Below are 18,920 nucleotides of genomic sequence, written 5' to 3'. Positions count from 1 at the left end.
TCAGTCTTTAAATTCCAATGAAACTACAAGCTAATCTACTGGCCCCTCCAGCAGTACTTTTTTTTTTTTTTTTTTTTGGTAACATCTTTATTGGAGTATAATTGCTTTACAATGCTGTGTTATTTTCTGCTTTATAGCAGAGTGAATCAGCTATATGTATACATATATCCCCATATCCCCTCCCTCTTGCATCTCCCTCCCGCCCTCCCTATACCACCCCTCTAGGTGGTCACAAAGCACGGAGCTAATCTCCCTGTGCTATGTGGCTGCTTCCCACTAGCTATCTATTTTACATTTGGTAGTGTATATATGTCAATGCCACTCTCTCACTTCGTCCCAGCTTACCGTTCCCACTCCCCATGTCCTCAAGTCCATTCTCTACGTCTGCGTCTTTATTGCTGTCCTGCCCCTAGGTCCTTCAGAACGATTTTCTTTTTTTTTTTTAGATTCCATATATGTGTGTTAGCATACGTTATTTGTTTTTCTCTTTCTGACTTACTTCACTCTGTATGACAGACTCTAGGTCCATCCACCTCATTACAAATAACTCAATTTTGTTTCATTTTATGGCTGAGTAATATTCCATTGTATATATGTGCCACATCTTCTTTATCCATTCATCTGTCGATGGACACTTAGGTTGCTTCCATACCCTGGCTATTGTAAATAGAGCTGCAGTGAACATTGTGGTACATGACTCTTTTTGAATTATGGTTTTCTCAAGGTATATGCCCAGTAATGAGATTCCTGGGTCGCGTGGTAGTTTATTTTCAGTTTTTTAAGGAACCTCCATACTGTTCTCCATAGTGGTTGTATCAATCTATATTCCCACAAACGGTGCAAGAGGGTTCCCTTTTCTCCACACCCTCTCCAGCATTTATTGATTGTAGATTTTTTGATGATGACCATTCTGACTGGTGTGAGGTGATACCTCATTGTGGTTTTGATTTGCATTTCTCTAATGACTAGTGATGTTGAGCATCCTTTCATGTGTTTGTGGGCAATCTGTATATCTTCTTTGGAGAAATGTCTATTTAGGTCTTCTGCCCATTTTTTGGATTGGGTTGTTTGTTTTTTTGATATTGAGCTGCATGAGCTGCTTGTACATTTTGGAGATTAATCCTTTGTCAGTTGCTTCATTTGCAAATATTCTCTGCCATTCTGAGGGTTGTCTTTTTGTCTTGTTTATGTTTTCCTTTGCTGTGCAAAAGCTTTTAAGATTCATTAGGACGCATTTGTTTATTTTTGGTTTTATTTCCATTTCTCTAGGAGGTGTGTCAAAAAGGATCTTGCTGTGATTTATGTCATAGAGTGCTCTGCCTATGTTTTCTTCTAAGGGTTTGATAGTGTCTGCCTTACATTTAGGTCTTTAATACACTTTGAGTTTATTTTTGTGTATGGTGTTAGGGAGTGATCTAATTTCATTCTTTTACATGTAGCTGTCCAGTTTTCCCAGCACCACTTATTGAAGAGGCTGTCTTTTCTCCATTATGTATTCTTGCCTCCTTTATCAAAAATAAGGTGACCATATGTGTGTGGGTTTATCTCTGGGCTTTCTATCCTATCCCATTGATCTATATTTCTGTTTTTGTGCTAGTACCATACTGTCTTGATTACTGTAGCTTTGTAGTATAGTCTGAAGTCAGGGACCCTGATACCTCCAGCTCCGTTTTTCTTTCTCAGGATTGCATTGGCTATTCAGGGTCTTTTGTGTTTCCAAAGAAATTGTGAAATTTTTTGTTCTAGTTCTGTGAGAAATGTCATTGGTAGTTTGATAGGCATTGCATTGAATCTGTAGATTGCTTTGGGTAGTATAGTCATTTTCACAATGTTGATTCTTCCAATCCAAGAACATGGTATATCTCTCCATCTGTTTGTATCATCTTTTTTCTTTCATTAGTGTCTTATAGTTTTCTGCATACAGGTCTTTTGTCTCCTTAGGTAGGTTTATTCCTACGTATTTCATTCATTAGTATATAGGAATGCAAGAGATTTCTGTGCATTAACTTTGTATCCTGCTACTTTACCAAATTCGTTGATTAGCTCTAGTAGTTTTCTGGTAGCATCTTTAGGATTCTCTGTGTATAGTGTCACGTCATCCTCAAACAGTGACAGCTTTACTTCTTCTTTTCTGTCTTGGATTCCTTTTACTTCTTTTTCTTCTCTGATTGCTGTGGCTAAAACTTCCAAAATTATGTTGAATAATAGTGGTGAGAGTGGACAACCTTGTCTTGTTCCTGAGCTTAGAGGAAATGGTTTCAGTTTTTCACCATTGAGAACAATGTTGGCTGTGGGTTTGTCATATATGGCTTTTATTATGTTGAGCTAAGTTCCCTCTGTGCCTACTTTCTGAAGGGTTTTTTATCATAAATCGGTGTTGAATTTTGTCAAAAGCTTTTTCTGCATCTACTGAGATGATCATATTGTTTTTCTCCTTCAGTTTATTAATATACTTTATCACATTGATTGATTTGCATATATTGAAGAATTCTTGCCTTCCTGGGGTAAACCCCACTTGATCATGGTGTATGATCCTTTTAATGTGCTGTTGGATTCTCTTTGCTAGTATTTTGTTGAGGATTTTTGCATCTATGTTCATCAGTGATAATTGGTCTGTAGTTTTCTTTCTTTGTGACATCTTTGTCTGGTTTAGGTATCAGGGTGATGGTGGCCTCGTAGAATGCGTTTGGGAGTGTTCCTCCCTCTGCTATATATTGAAAGAGTATGAGAAGGATAGGTGTTAGCTCTTCTCTAAATGTTTGATAGAATTCGCCTCTGAAGCCATCTGGTCCTGGGCTTTTGTTTGTTGGAAGGTTTTTAATCAAAGTTTCAATTTCAGCACTTGTGATTTGTCTGTTCATATTTTCTATTTCTTCCTGGTTCGGTCTCAGAAAGTTGTTCATTTCTAAGAATTTGTCCATTTCTTCCAGGTTGTCCATTTTATTGGAATAGTGTTGCTTGCAGTAATCTCTCATGATCCTTTGTATTTCTGCAGTGTCAGTTGTTACTTCTCCGTTTTCATTTCTAATTCTATTGATTTGAGTCTTCTCCTCTTTTTTCTTGATGAATCTGCCTAAAGGTTTATCAATTTTGTTTATCTTCTCAAAGAACCAGCTTTTAGTTTTACTGATCTTTGCTATCATTTCCTTCATTTCTTTTTCATTTATTTCTGATCTGATCTTTATGATTTCTTTCCTTCTTCTAACTTTGGGGGTTTTTGTTCTTCTTTCTCTAATTGCTTTAGGTGTAAGGTTAGCTTGTTAATTTAAGATGTTTCTTGTTTCTTGAGGTAGGATTGTATTTCTATAAACCTCCCTCTTAGAACTGCTTTTCCTGCATCCCATAGGTTTTGGATCATCCTGTTTTCATTGTCATTTGTTCCTAGGTATTTTTTGATTTCCTCTTTGATTTGTTCAGTGATCTCTTGGTTATTAAGTAGTGTATTATTTAGCCTCCATGTGTTTGTATTTTTCACAGATTTTTTCTTGTAATTGATATCTAGTCTCATAGTGCTGTGGTCAGAAAAGATACTTGATACGATTTCAATTTTCTTAAATTTACTGAGGCTTGATTTCTGACCCAAGATGTGATCTATCCTGGAGAATGTTCCATGAGCACTTGAGAAGAAAGTGTATTGTCTTGTTTTTGGCGGAATGTCCTATAAATATAAATTAAGTCCCTCTTGTTTAATGTATCATTTAAAGCTTGTGTTTCCTTATTTATTTTCATTTTGGATGATCTGTCCATTGGTGAGAGTGGGGTGTTAAAGTCCCCTACTATGATATTGTTACTGTCGATTTCCCCTTTATGGCTGTTAGCATTTGCCTTATGTATTGAGGTGCTCCTATGTTGCGTGCATAAATATTTACAGTTGTTATATCTTCTTCTTGGATTGATCCCTTGATCATTATGCAGTGTCCTTCTTTGTCTCTTGTAATAGTCTTTATATTAAAGTCTATCTTGTCTGATATGGGAATTGCTACTCCAGCTTTCTTTTGATTTCCATTTTCATGGAATAGCTTTTTCCATCCCCTCACTTTCAGTCTGTATGTGTCACTAGGTCTGAAGTGGGTCTCTTGTAGACAGCATATATACGGGTCTTGTTTTTGTATCCACTCAGCCAGTCTATGTCTTTTGGTTGGAGCATTTAATCCATTTACATTTAAGGTAATTATCGATATGTATGTTCCTATTACCGTTTTCTTAATTGTTTTGGGTTTGTTATTGTAGGTCTTTTCCTTCTCTCGTGTTTCCTGTCTAGAGAAGTTCCTTTAGTATTTGTTGTAAAGCTGGTTTGGTGGTGCTGAATTCTTTTAGCTTTTGCTTGTCTCTAAAGGTTTTAATTTCTCTGTCGAATCTGAATGAGATCCTTGCTGGGTAGAGTAATCTTGGTTGTAGGTTTTTCCCTTTCATCACTTTAAATATGTCCTGCCACTCCCTCTGGTTTGCAGAGTTTCTGCTGAAAGATCAGCTGTTAACCTTTTGGGGATTTCTTTTTATATTATTTGTTGTTTTTCCCTTGCTGCTTTTAATATTTTTTCTTTGTATTTAATTTTTGACAGTTTGATTAATATGTGTCTTGGAGTGTTTCTCCTTGGATTTATCCTGTATGGGACTCTCTGTGCTTCCTGGACTTGATTATCTATTTCCTTTCCCATATTAGGGAAGTTTTCAACTATAATCTCTTCAAATATTTTCTCAGTCCCTTTCTTTTTCTCTTCTTTTTCTGGGACCCCTATAATTCGAATGTTGGTGCGTTTAATGTTGTCCCAGAGGTCTCTGAGTCTGTCCTCAGTTCTTTACATTTTTTTTTTTTCTTTATTCTGCTCTGCGGTAGTTATCTCCAGTATTTTATCTTCCAGGTCACTTATCCGTTCTTCTGCCTCAGTTATTCTGCTATTGATCCCTTCTAGAGAATCTTGAATTTCATTTATTGTGTTGTTCATCATCGTTTGTTTGCTCTTTAGTTCTTCTAGGTCCTTGTTCAACGTTTCTTGCATTTTCTCCATTCTGTTTCCAAGATTTTGGATCATCTTCACTATCATTAGTCTGAATTCTTTTTCAGGTAGACTGCCTATTCCCTCTTCATTTGTTTGATCTGGTGGGTTTTTATCTTGCTCCTTCATCTGCTGTGTGTTTCTCTGTCTTCTCATTTTTCTTAACTTACTGTGTTTAGGGTCTCCTTTTCGCAGGCTGCAGGTTCATAGTTCCTTTTGTTTTTGGTGTCTGTCCCCAGTGGCTAAGGTTGGTTCAGTGGGTTGTGTAGGCTTCCTGGTGGAGGGGACTAGTCCCTGTGTTCTGGTGGATGAGGCTGGATCTTGTCTTTCTGGTGGGCATGACCGCGTCCAGTGGTGTGTTTTGGAGTAACTGTGACCTTATTATGATTTTAGGCAGTCTCTCTGCTGATGGGTGGGTTTGTGTTCCTGTCTTGCTAGTTGTTTGGCATAGGGTATCCAGCCCTGGAGCTTGCTGGTCATTGAGTGGAGCTGGGTCTTAGCGTTGAGATGGAGATCTCTGGGAGAGCTTTCGCCATTTGATATTATGTGCAGCTGGGAGCTCTCTGGTGGACCAATGTCCTGAACTCGGCTCTCCCACCTCAGAGGCACAGGCCTGACACCCAGTCTGGAGCACCAAGTCAGCCACACGGCTCAGAAGAAAAGGCCCAAAAAAAGAAAGAAAGGAAGGAAGGGAGAGAGGGAGGGAGCGAGGGAGGAAGGAAGGAAAATAAAGTCATTAAAATTAAAAAATTTATTAAAAATTTTAAAACAATTTTAAGTAATATTCAAAAAAAGAAAGAAGAGAGCAACCAAAAAATCAAATCCACCAATGATAACAAGCACTAAAAACTATACTAAAAAAGAAAAAAATAGATGGAACCCTAGGACAAATGGTAAAAGCAAAGCTATACAGACAAAATCACACAAAGAAGCATACACATACACACTCACAAAAAAAGAAGGAAAAATACATATATATCTATATATAAAAAGAAAAGGAAGAGAGCAACCAAATCAATAAATAAGTCTACCAATGATAATAAACTCTAAATACTAAACTACAATAAACATAAAACCAAAAACAAATTAGATGCAGAAACCAAACCCCAAGTCTACAGTTGCTCCCAAAGTCCACCACCTCAATTTTGGGATGGTTCATTGTCTATTCATGTATTCCACAGATGCAGGGTACATCAGGTTGATTGTGGAGATTTAATCCGCTGCTCCTGAGGCTGCTGGGAGAGATTTCCCTTTCTCTTCTTTGTTCGCACAGCTCCTGGCGTTCAGCTTTGGATTTGGCCCCGCCTCTGCGTGTAGGTCGCCTGAGGGCGTCTGTTCTTCGTCCAGACAAGACGGGGTTAAAGGAGCAGCTGATTCGGGGGCTCTGGCTCACTCAGGCCGGGGGGAGGGAGGGGTACAGAATACGGGGCGATCCTGCGGCGGGCAGAGGCCAGCGTGACGTTGCAACAGCCTGCGGCACACCATGTGTTCTCCTGGGGAAGTTGTCCCTGGATCACGGAACCCTGGCGGTGGCAGGCTGCACAGGCTCCCGGGAAGGGGAGGTGTGGATAGTGTCCTGTGCTTGCACACAGGTTTCTTGCTGGCGGCAGCAGCAGCCTTAGCATCTCATGCCCGTCTCTGGTGTCCGCGCGGATAGCCGCGGCTTGCTCCTATCTCTGGAGCTCGTTTAGGCGGTGCTTTGAATCCCCTCTCCTCGTGCACCCCAAAACAATGGTCTCTTGACTCTTAGGCAGGTCCAGACTTTTTCCCGGACTCCCTCCCGGCTAGCTGTGGCGCACTAGCTCCCTTCAGGCTGCGTTCACTCAGCCAACCCCAGTCCTCTCCCTGGGGTCTGACCTCCGAAGCCCGAGCCTCAGCTCCCAGCCCCCACCTGTCCCAGCAGATGAGCAGACAAGCCTCTCGGGCTGGTGAGTGCTGGTCGGCCCCGATCCTCTGTGCGGGAATCTCTCCACTTTGCTCTCTGCACCCTTGTTGCTGCGCTTCTCCGTGACTCCGAAGCTTCCCCCCCGCCCACCCCCTGTCTCCTCCAGTGAAGGGGCTTCCTAGTGTGTGGAAACTTTCCTCCTTCACAGCTCCGTCCCTGAGGTGCAGGTCCTGTCCCTATTCTTTTGTCTCTGTTTTTTTCTTTTGCCCTACCCAGGTACATGGGGGAGTTTCTTGCCTTTTGGGAGGTCTGAGCTCTTCTGCCAGCGTTCAGTAGGTGTTCTGTAGGAGATGTTCCACATGTAGATGTATTTCTGATGTATTTGTGGGGAGGAGGGTGATCTCCATGTCTTACTCCTCAGCCATCTTGAAGGTCTCTCCAGCAGTACTTTAAATGATTGAATCCAAGGGTGGGGATAAGCAAGGGATCAAACCTTACCTTGTAATATAGTGCTAGATATAAAAATATATATTGTAACCATAATAATAAACTCACTCTTTTTAATACAGTATTCTCTTGCCTTGTGGCATTTGCCAGCAATTTTCTAGCTCATAGTGATTAATCCACATTATTTGACAATACATCCCTCCTTGCCCTTGAGACGTTAATAAGTAAATGAAGGCAGAATAAAAAAGAAGGGAAATCTAAATCAGGTGGCCCCCATTCTCATTGGCCTCCAGCCCCTCCTCCAGTACTATTCCTGCCCTCTAGTAAGTAATCTAAGGATCTTTTCAGATTTCATCAGTTGTCCTGTCTTTTTTCGGCTCAGGATCCCACACTGCACTCAGTCATCTGTCTCCTTAGTCTCCTCCAATACGGGACAGTTTATCAGTCTGTCTTTTGTGACCCTGAGGAGACAGTTGTGTCTAGGACTGAATTCAGGCAGTATTCCACCAAATGCCTTATCAAAAATTAAGTAGATACTGCTCTACATTCCAGAAATGTACACTCTAAGTCTCAATTTTGAACAGAATCATATCTACAAGGCATCTCAAAGATTTAAACCAGACTGTGGGGAGAAAAGTACTTCTGGTGCAAACAGGTCCAGGGTCTCAGCCTCCACGTGAGAACGGAGTCCACCTTGGATCACCATTCTTTGTAGAACTAGCCCAGAGTAGGGAGGGAAGGGAGGGAGGGGTAAGTGTTCCGTAAAGGGGAAAGTTGCTTCTATGTTTTGTCACTTTTTTTTTTCTTTCTGACTTCTGCTTTTTAAAGAAATGAATGTGAGAGGAAAAGCTTAAGTCCCTTTTGGCCATCTCTCGCCACTTTCCTCTCTCCCCACTCCAGGGCCAACCACTGTCATGGTAGCATATCTTTCTAGACCTTTTTTATATGTGTGTGTGTTAAAAATTTACCTAACAGTCTAATATTGTAACATTCTGAATCTTTTTTGAAAAATTTCAAGCATTCAGAGAACTTAGAAGACTAGTACAATATCTCCTCATATCCTCCACACCTAATTTAACCAGTTGTTTACATTTTGCTACATTTGCTTTATCTCTTTCTCTTCTATTTCTTTATTTGCTTTGCAAACATCATGACCTTTCACCCCTAAAACATTTAGCTTGTACCTCCTAAGGAAAAGGACATTCTCCCACATAACCACAGTATAATTGGTTATCACTTCCTGGAAACATAACATTGATATAATACTATTGTTGGATTTATAGTCCTCATTCAAGTGTTTGCCACTTGTCCCAGTAATTTCATTTATAGCTAATTTTATTCATTTGTGTATTTATCTGGGGATTCAGAATCCAGTCAAAACTCACCCATTGCATTTGGCTACCCTCTCTCTCTCTCTCTCTGTCTTTTATATTGACCTTTTATAAGGGTCAAAGGTAGTCTTTTCAGAATCTCCCTTCTGACATTGCCAAGCTGGTTTTTGGCTCGGTATTGACTTTTGAGATCTGTCCCTATGAATGTGCTGAGTCATTCCCTGCTCGGGCCCTTTAGTGCTCTGAGCAGCTGAAGCATCTGGCCATCTAGGTTCCTATGAGTGACTTCCCGTTGTCCCCTCTGGCAGATCAACATCATGCAGAGTGAAACCGTCCAGGACGTGCTGCTCCTAGACCCCCGCTGGCTCTGCTCCAACGTTCTGGGGAAGCTGCTCTCCGTCGAGACCCCACGGGCCCTGCACCATTACCGGGGCCGCTACACCATGGAGGACGTCCAGCGCCTGGTGCCCGACAGCGACGTGGAGGAGCTGCTGCATATTCTCGATGCCATGGATATCTGCGCCCGGGACCTGAGCAGCGGTACCATGGTGGACATCCCCGCCCTGATCAAGACTGACAACCTGCACCGGTCCTGGACGGATGAGGAGGACGAGGTGCGGGTCTACGGCGGCGTGCGCGTCGTCCCCGTGGAGCACCTCACGCCCTTCCCGTGCGGCATCTTTCACAAGGTGCAGGTGAACCTGTGCAGGTGGATCCACCAGCAGAGCGCGGAGGGAGACGCGGACATCCGCCTGTGGGTGAACGGCTGCAAGATTGCCAACCGTGGGGCCGAGCTGCTGGTGCTTCTGGTCAACCACGGCCAGGGCATCGAGGTCCAGGTTCGCGGTCTGGAGACGGAAAAGATCAAGTGCTGTCTCCTGCTGGACTCGGTGTGCAGCACCATCGAGAACGTCATGGCCACCACGCTGCCCGGGCTGCTGACGGTGAAGCACTACCTGAGCCCCCAGCAGCTGAGAGAGCACCACGAGCCCGTCATGATCTACCAGCCGCGAGACTTCTTCCGGGCACAGACCCTCAAGGAGACCTCGCTGACTAACACCATGGGCGGGTACAAGGAGAGCTTCAGCAGCATCATGTGCTTCGGCTGTCACGACGTCTATTCGCAGGCCAGCCTGGGCATGGACATCCATGCGTCAGATCTGAACCTCCTGACCCGGAGGAAACTCAGTCGCCTGCTGGACCCACCCGATCCCATGGGGAAGGACTGGTGCCTTCTCGCCATGAACTTGGGTCTCCCCGACCTTGTGGCAAAGTACAACACCAATAACGGGTCTCCCAAGGAGTTCCTCCCGAGCCCGGTCCACGCCCTGCTCCGGGAATGGACCTCCTACCCCGAGAGCACGGTCGGCATCCTCATGTCCAAACTGAGGGAGCTGGGGCGCCGGGATGCGGCGGACTTCCTACTGAAGGCGTCCTCAGTGTTCAAAATCAACCTCGACGGCAACGGCCAGGAGGCCTACGCCTCAAGCTGCAACAGTGGCACGTCTTATAATTCCATTAGCTCGGTCGTGTCCCGGTGAGGGCAGCCTTTGGCTTGGGCAGGGTCTCTTCCAACTGCAGAGGCAAGGGGGACACAGCCCATCTTTCCCGCTGCAGATTCTGGCGCGTCCTTTCCTACGCCCACATCCTGAAGGACGCCACCCTCCCTTCCGCTTCACCTATTTCTCTGCTACTACCTCCCTCCTCTCACACATTGCATTGTGTGTGAATGGTCTTTCTAGTTTAAGAGCAGACCCTATCCTTTCCTTTGGCCATTTGAAAAGCTAGCCTCCCTCCATCTCTCATCCTCTAGTACCTTGCTTCTTACTGATAATTTTATTGGAATTCCTAACTTTTCAATGAAATTTTTTAAACTATTATATTGATTGTCCTTTTTAAAAAAAAGTGCACATTTATCCAAAATGTGTATTTCTTATACTTTTTTCTTTGTTATACCATGTCCTCAGCTTATCTCTTTTATATTTGTAGGAAAAACTCCCATGTAAGGAATCCCACTGTATGATTTATAAACAGACAATATGTGAGTGCCTTTTGCAGAAGAGGGTGTGTTTGAAATCATCCAAGTCAGCCCGGAGCTGTCGCGAAAGAAACGCTCCCTCTCTGTCTCTTGCTGTATGCTGATCATCGCCAGAGGTGCTGCACCCGAGGTTTTTTTTTTTTTTTTTTTTTTTTTTTTTGGCAATTTTTGTGTTTCCTTTGACAAGGAAAGGGGAGAAAGAAACCTCCTCTAGAGCAATTTCATGGCCAGTGTTGTTGCTACGATAAGACATGTTTGTGTTTGCTTTTGTTTCAACGTCAATGTGAACATCCACGTGGAACCTGCAGACTGTCACGCTTCATCATCCCCTGTCATCTCAGGTAGAAGGCTGACACTGTTTTAGGGAGCCAAGACCTGTGTGAGAATTCAGAAGACCCCCGACTCATGATTTGTGGCAGTTTGTTGTCATTTGTGCATAGCAGATGGTTCTCCACATTTAGATCCTGGTTTGATAACTTCCTGTACTTGAAGTCTCAAAAAGAAAATAAAGGAAGCAAGTTTTCTTGCAGTGATTTTAAATTGTGATAGAGTTTTAAATCGAAATAAGGGAACATGTCCTAATTCTTCTGTCCTGAGAAGCATGTAATTTTAATGTTATATCATATGTATATATATATATGCAGTATGTATATACATATATATTAATACAGGTATTTTTACTTAATCTATAAGATGTAGTAAAAAAGGTTTTCTTTTCTTTTTAGTTCTTTTTTTTCTTTTCCTTTTTTTTTTTTAATAAATAAACTGTTGCTTGTTGCATTAGTTTGTTGGTGTTTAATTCAAAAGGGATTCTTTGTTTTGTTTTCATTTGCCAGTACCCCACCTCGTGGGACAAACCAGTCCAGAAAGTGATTAAACCTAAACTCTCAGGGGTGGAAATCAACCCAGTTTATTAGGTACTTAATTATTACTAAAGTTGGGAATGGTGTGGGGAAGCAGAAAGAACTCAGGTGATTTCACATGTATTTCTTTTTAATTTTTTTATTTTTATTTTTATTTATTTTTGGCTGCGTTGGGTCTTTGTTGCTTAGTGCAGGCTTTCTGTAGTTGCAGCAAGTGGGGGCTACTCTTTGTTGCGGTGCACAGGCTCTTCATTGTGGTGGCTTCTCTTGTTGCAGAGCACGGGCTCTAGGTATGCGGCTTCAGTAGCTGTGGCACACGGGCTTCAGTAGTTGTGGCACGCAGGCTCTAGAGGGCAGGCTCAGTAGTTGTAGCGCACGAGCTTAGTTGCTCTGAGGCATGTGGGATCTTCCCAGACCAGGACTCGAACCCGTGTCCCCTGCATTGGCAGGAGGATTCTTAACCTCTGAACCACCAAGGAAGCCCTGCACGTGTATTTTTGCTTTAAGGAAAAGAGGCCCCTTCCATTTTCCTTGGGTGAACCCCCAAACCAAATTGGATCATTCAGGCTCAGCAATGGGGGAACAGAGGAAGCTTTCTATTCCTATGCAAAGGTGGAGGGAGCTCCTGCAGAACAAGAGAAAACTTGCTACAAAAGATACATACCTTCCCGCCCATCTTTACTTAGACCACGCTGCTGCAGGCCATCAACTAGAAACCCTAGTTTTGACCTGCATGGTAGCTGTAAGTGACAAAAGCTCTAATGACAAAACCCATTTTTAGTAAAATCTCAAGACTGGTTTAAAAAAAAATGGGCAAAGAAAAAAGATTGGAATGAAAAAGACTACAGTGATGTGGGTGATTTTCTCTACGGTTGTGTGAGTAGAATTCATTTCTGTTTTGCCTAAATGGTCCGTAATAAACATGACTTACTTTTATAAGGAGAAAAGAAATATTAATGGAGTAAAATTAAAAGCTACACGTAAATATGCGTCAAAAGGATGACACTGAAATTGAAATTGTGATTGCCTTAGAGGAGTAGAACCTCCTTTTCGTGAGTCAACTCCTTCCCGAACGTCAACTTCATCTCTCCTGCTTCAAAAGTGCTTCATATCACGGGATCTGGCACCAGGATCTAGGACCCAGGAGGCAAGGGCTGCCTCTGGCAGCCTCAGTAAGTAAAATCCCTAAGAAGGATTCTGACTGCTCCAGTCTGGATCATGGAGCCATCCCAGTGGTTGGGAGAGAGAGAGTCACAAGATTGGCCTGGCCCTGGGCACCCTAGGACAGTGTTGGGAAAGGAGCAGTTTCCCCCAAGAAGGGAGTTCTGTTAACAGGAGAAAGGGGCAGAGGGAGGATGCTGTGCAAAGGAAGCAGAGGACTGCAGGAGTCTTTATACTTTTGTTTTAAGCAGGTGCCTGTCCATAAGGTTATGGGGCCACCTAAGCTCCTGAAATGTTGAAGCCATACTTCGGAATCATTACTACACAAATTTTTTAAGTTCCACTGAGCTCACTGCCCTGCCCTGGGAATTGCTGTGGGGTCATTCCGGGCGGCATCTCGGAGTCTTCAGTGCTGTGAACTCTGGTTAGGCTGAAACTGCCTGGCAAAGCCCCAGCATGCGTAGCCGGCTCTGCCTCCTGCAGAAGGGGAGAAACCAGGCCATTCATAGCTCACTTCCTGCAGCCACAGTGGGAATCAAAAGGTACAGGTTCTTAGGAGCCAGAAGCAGCCTTTCATGGACTCTTTTTCTTAGAGTTGCTGAAAAATGCACTCGGGCAACATGTTCCTCATCCCCTGGGAGCTGTGGCTACCCTGGGGTGCCTGAGGTTCCCCTGTGGACAAGAGCATCCCAGGGACCCAAAGCCTCCCTGGCATGGGCTGGAGGGCCCTTCTGAGAGTTCTGATTGTTTCCAGAACCTGGATCCCACACCTTCGGAAAGGAATCAGAACTCTGGGTGGTCTTTTTTTTTTACAATTAAAACTACAGGATTTCCTGAAACCATAAAACTACATTTGGCCCTATCAGTGTCCAGAGTCTACACCAGTCTTACCAAACCCTGATGGTGTGACCCCGGAAAAGCCATTCCAAAATGAAAGGCTGGGCCTGGCTACTCCTGCCTCAACAGCAGCTAGATGCCAGCCAGGCTGTAAAACCGAAGGGTAGCTCTGAGCTGAAAAGCTTCATGAAGAGTAAAAGGATAGTTGCAGTTTCGCAACGTGAAAAAAGTTCTGGGGGTGGATAGTGGTGATGGTTGCACACCAATGTCAATGTATTTACTGCCACTGCGTTATGCCGTTACAAGTGGTTAAAATGAAAAAAAAAATTATGTTATATTTATTTTAGCACAGTTTTTTAAGAACAAGAGAAAAAAGATAAAGCTGGAACCTAAAACTATCCAGGTAACCGTAAAGCTTGCTGAGTAATATACAGTACTACCCATGTGTTCAGAGCAGCCCAGCAAAGCCTGTGCCCCCCGCTATGGGGGAGGGGGGATTAAAGAATGAAGGACTGCTTTTAAGAAGATTTGATATTTTTTTATTTTAAAAGAACCTGTAAAATGGTTATCATGGGAGGAAGAAGTGAGAATTTTGTCTGGCTTCTTTTCTTTTTTTGTTTATTGTTCAGTGTTTTGGGGTTTTTTGTTTGTTTTTCAGTTCGAATTCATACCTTGGATGGCACCAATAGTCTTTTAAGGACTTTGGATTCTTTTTGTTTTTTTGGTTTTTATGGCTATGTTGGGTCTTTGTTGCTGTGCGTGGGCTTTCTCTAGTTGCAGCGAGCAGGGACTACTCTTTGTTGCGTGTGTGGGCTTCTCATTGTGGTGGCTTCTCTTGTTGCAGAGCACGGGCTCTAGGTGCACGGGCTTCAGTAGTTGTGGCTCACGGGCTCAGTAGTTGTGCCTCACAGGCTCAGTAGTTGTGGCTCGTGGGCTCTAGAGAGCAGGCTCAGTAGTTGTGGCACACAGGCTTAGTTGCTCCGTGGCATGTGGGATCTTCCCAGACCAGGGCTTGAACCCGTGTCCCCTGCATTGGCAGGCGGATTCTTAACCACTGCGCCACCAGGGAAGCCCCAGGACTTTGGATTCTTGGCGACTTAGGCCACACCATTTATGAGGGTAACATGCTCTGATTCATCATTCCCCAGACGTTTGCTGAGCACCTGTTGCCTATCATGGGTGCCAGCTCCATGCTCACAGCAGGGACTCAGAGCTTGGTGGGCTGGCACCTGCTCCCCTAACCAGCCTTGGGGCTCAACTCGACTGTCCGAGGAATTTGCTCTCAGGGGGCTATTTTCAGGGACTGTGACTGTACTTTGGATGGCCACCTGAGGTTGAGGTCACTTTTATCATTGCAACCAAGGGTCACATGCTGGTGAGAGGACTCAGAAGCTGCCAGGCAGGGGCCACGTCAGGGACAGAAACTTCTGTCCCCACTGAACGCCTGGTCAGGGAGGTGCCCCTGAAGGGGGACTGAGGGAGTAGTCAGCCCCCTTCCATCTGCATCTCTGGAAATGCGTGTGGCGGGGCAGGAAATGACCCCAGGAGACGGCGGCTAGTCCTGGCTGAAACGCCCAGCCTCAGAAGGTTGCCCGTGACTCTTGTTCACAAGGCAATTCTCTGACCAGAAGAATCAAAGAAGTGTGTGGGAGTGGGGAGGAGGGACAGGAAAGAAGCTTCACAGGTACCTACAGTAGAGGCTTCCCTGAGATCAGACTGTGATGCCCGTCACTCTAGGGGCTGACGCTTGGTGAGGGTGGCCTGGCCAGGCGCCAAAGGCTGTGACTCCAGCCTGTGGGGTTCCCGTCAGCAGTACAGCAAAAGGACCAGGACAAGCTTCTGGTGAATAATGTGTCTTGTCCCATCGAGATCACAGAATTTTACAATGAAAAGAGATCTTATAGATGGTGTGATTCAACCACGCTCTTTGGAGGCTGGAAGGAAAGAGTTTAAGAGATTTAGACCAAACAGCACGGTTCAATTATTAACAATTTAGACTAAATGTCAGGCCCTCTGACCACAACTGGGGCCCTTTATACTCCTCTGCTAAGTATTTATATTGTAATGTAGTGGGTGTGTTGTGAGTGCATGTGTATGTGTGTATACTGTGTGTGTGTGCACAAGTGTGCACCAGTGTATTGCGTAAGTATATGTGTATGTGTGTGGCGTGTGCATGTGCCCACGCATACATGTATCTGTGTATGTGCATGTGTGTAAGTGTATATATACATGTATATGTTTGTGTGTGAGTGTATGCATGTGTGTATGTGTATAAGTGTGTGTGTGTATGTGTGTGATGTGTGTATTGTGTATAAGTGTGTGTATGCATATGTGATGCATGAGGTAAGGGATTCCCTGGCCATAAAGACTTGCTCTTCTGCCCAAGAGCCTGGATTGCCACTGATTCAGCCATGAGTGCCCATTTCCCACAACCGGGGTGACTAACAGAGCATCACGAGAATTTTCTTACGCCCCACCCCATGCCATCCTCCAGTGTGAGCCCTATGGGGTTCTGCACAGCCCTCAGGTTACATCACAGCCAGTGTCAGTGATGAGCTTCCTGTCTTCCGAGAAGGGAATGCCAGTCACCCTAGAGGGAGGCCAGGGCTGTTTCCTCTAAATCACGTGATTCTGTGACCAGTACTCGCATGGGAAGGAGAAGCCAGGCATTTATTACTGACAGTCCATGCTCCCACCTCTGTGCTGAAAGGCAGCAAACCAAGGTCCTTCCATGCCAACCCTCCCTGGGGCTCAACAGTGCCCCTTTGGCTTTCGGGGCCATTGCAATGCAATGAAAGTTTTTTTTTCCTTTCACCTTTTTCCTAGACATACAATATTTTAATGGAACTGAAATCATACAAAATGTACAATTTTATATGCTGCTTTTTTAAAAATTGAAGTATACTGACGTATAATATCCTATTAGTTTCTGGTGTACTTGCTTTTTTTTTTTTTTAATGTAACATGACGGCTCTTTTTCAATGTTACTAGAAGCTCTTCAGAAACATTAGTTTTAATGGCTCATAATACTCAAATAGTGTTGTCATGTCCTGATTGAACTAACTGTTCCTTACCATGAAATACTCAAACATTTTCCCCCATTATAAATAAAATTGGGATAAACATCTTTTTGCACTTTTTCCCCCTACATTTTGGATTAGACATGAAACATTTGGGGGGGGGGGTGGGGTGCGGTCACATGACAATTAAAAATCCAAGGACAGAAGCATTTATTGCTGAGCAAAAAATTGCATTTGTGTTGCTCTCTTTTCCGGAAAAATAGAAATCTAATGTCTAGATTTCTATTTTTCCAGAAAAACGTTATTTTATCTACCAACCTTATGATGCTTTCTTACTACATTTTTTTTGCTGCTTATAACAGCTTTTATAATATCATTCTTTTAGCAAGAATGGAAAGAAAATTCAATCTTTCCACCATCATGAGAGACGAAAATGATTAGTTAATAATTATAGTTATTGATTGTTTAGAAAACTCTCAGCTTCAAAACTCATTTTTAGTTAATGCCATATAAATTTTGAGAATTGTTTTCAAATCTGGGGAACCTCTATCAAGTGTATATGTATATACACAAAGGAGCTGTAGGATTTTCTGACATGCTGAGTTTTCTCATTTAGTAACTTATTTTATATGTTCGTGCAATTGTAAACACTCATTAACCAGTTGTCGTGGTGGACATACTTCTCCGTCTGGGTTGATGTCCTGAGTTTCTGTGCAGGCTTCTGTCAGTGGAGAGGCACTTCCTGGTGCTCTAGTCTCTTCTATTTGTGTGGCCCCCCTGCCATCCCGCTCAGGGGTCCCAGTTCTCCAGCCGACAGACATTGCTGACTCTGGGAGCCAGCCGTCCAGCTGGGTCTCTGTCCAGCATGTTGGGAAACTACTGGACGAACTTATCAGTCAAAACAGGCTGTAGACAGTGAAGATCCCCAAGAAAGACCCTTTCATGCAGATAACACCCAGCCCCAGGGGAAACATGCAAATCCGGTTATTTTGTAGAAGGTTCTAATTTGTGAATTTAGCTGACTGCTTTCACCTCATGACATTTTACTTATCTTTCCATAAACCGGACAAAGGCAGACTTGATTTGATTCTCATTCATCATTTTGGCAAGAGTGCCATCCTGAAAATGAGAAATGAAAGTGAATTTTACTTCTCTCTGTCCCCAAAAGCTATAGCCTGAAGCTGTTTTCCCATAATAAGTAGTTTTCGTTTTACTGACTCTTGAACCCTGAGACGCATTATTGTGTCAGTGGTTCCACTTTGAGAATTTCATGCACTAGTAAAATGTCATAAAGGTCATGGGGACCTGACACTTTGTTTTGCAAAGTAAGACCACTTAGAGACAGCAACAGATACCAAATGATGTCATCAGTCATTGCAAAAAAAGTTTTTAAACATTGTAATGTCGAAAAAAAGAAAAGAAGAAGGTAAGTTAGAGTCTTAGAACAAAGGACATTTCTTTCCATTGAATAATCTAATCTTAGGGGAAAAAAAATCATCCAGTGGTCCTTATTTTCTCCTTATGTCACAAAACTAGTGACCGGTTGGTCATGGGCAGTGTGGCTTTTGTTGTTTTGTTTGTCCGGAAGCCTTTGCTCTTTGCTATGTATAGAAGTGCAGGGAGAGCCCCACAGGACCCTTCTTGTGAAATATTTCAAGGCCATGTTGATTCCATCCCCTGAAAACTATAAAACTCACCTACTGTTCTCCAGGCGAGGCCAGGCTTTAGGAAGCATGGAAATTCTGGCTGCTCTGGAGAGAAGGTCACAGGATCTCAGCATTAGGAGAAACCTGGAAGTCAGGCGGTTTGGCCAGGGCATGACCCCGCCAGGAGTGGCAAGGGTCAGTCGGTCTCTGCTCCAACAGCCCCAGGGCTGGAGAATTACAAAAGCAGGTTTTGATTCATAGGTGCACTGACACTTGCCATCCTTGTCCTGTCTTCCAGGTCACATAGAAATCTTGATTGTCATCCAAAATAGCCACTTAGGGTTTCCCTGGTGGCGCAGTGGTTGAGAGTCCATCTGCCGATGCAGGGGACACGGGTTCGTGCCCCAGTCCGGGAAGATCCCACATGCCGCGGAGCGGCTGGGCCCGTGAGCCATGGCCGCTGAGCCTGCGCGTCCGGAGCCTGTGCTCCACAACGGGTGAGTCCACAACAGTGAGAGGCCCGCGTACCGCAAAAAAAAACAGCAACAACAACAAAAAAAAATTATTAACAATACCTTACACACTGTTAGTTGTCTGTACCAAGGTAATGATGATGGTTTCCTGAATTGAAGAATATCTGAATTGAAAGCTTTGTAAACAAAAAGAACAGAGAATCTTACTCATCACTCAGTCAT

At 43.7% G+C, this 18,920-nt stretch overlaps 1 protein-coding gene across 9 annotated transcripts in view; it reads left to right on the top strand.

The window, feature by feature from the left end:
* Window positions 1-11,481, top strand: part of DAPK1 (death associated protein kinase 1) — a 206,385-nt gene extending 194,904 nt beyond the window's left edge. For 7 of the 9 annotated variants that reach the window (XM_029201696.1, XM_029201694.1, XM_029201698.1 and 4 more), the window contains 2 exons: window positions 8,969-10,197; window positions 10,650-11,366. In XM_029201696.1, coding sequence (XP_029057529.1) covers window positions 8,969-10,197; window positions 10,650-10,683 — 1,263 coding nt within the window. In that variant the 3' untranslated portion in view covers window positions 10,684-11,366. Of the gene's footprint in view, window positions 1-8,968 lie in introns of all 9 variants that reach the window. The other 2 variants (XM_029201700.1, XM_029201701.1) reach the window with 1 other exon arrangement.
* Window positions 11,482-18,920: the final 7,439 nt, after the last annotated feature.

This window comes from Monodon monoceros, unplaced genomic scaffold, assembly GCF_005190385.1.
Source record: "Monodon monoceros isolate NGI ecotype Baffin Bay Population unplaced genomic scaffold, NGI_Narwhal_1 Super_Scaffold_5, whole genome shotgun sequence".
Classification (NCBI taxonomy): domain Eukaryota; kingdom Metazoa; phylum Chordata; class Mammalia; order Artiodactyla; family Monodontidae; genus Monodon; species Monodon monoceros.
The sequence above is the reverse complement of the archived record's forward strand: the minus strand, read 5'-3'. Positions and strand labels throughout refer to the sequence as shown.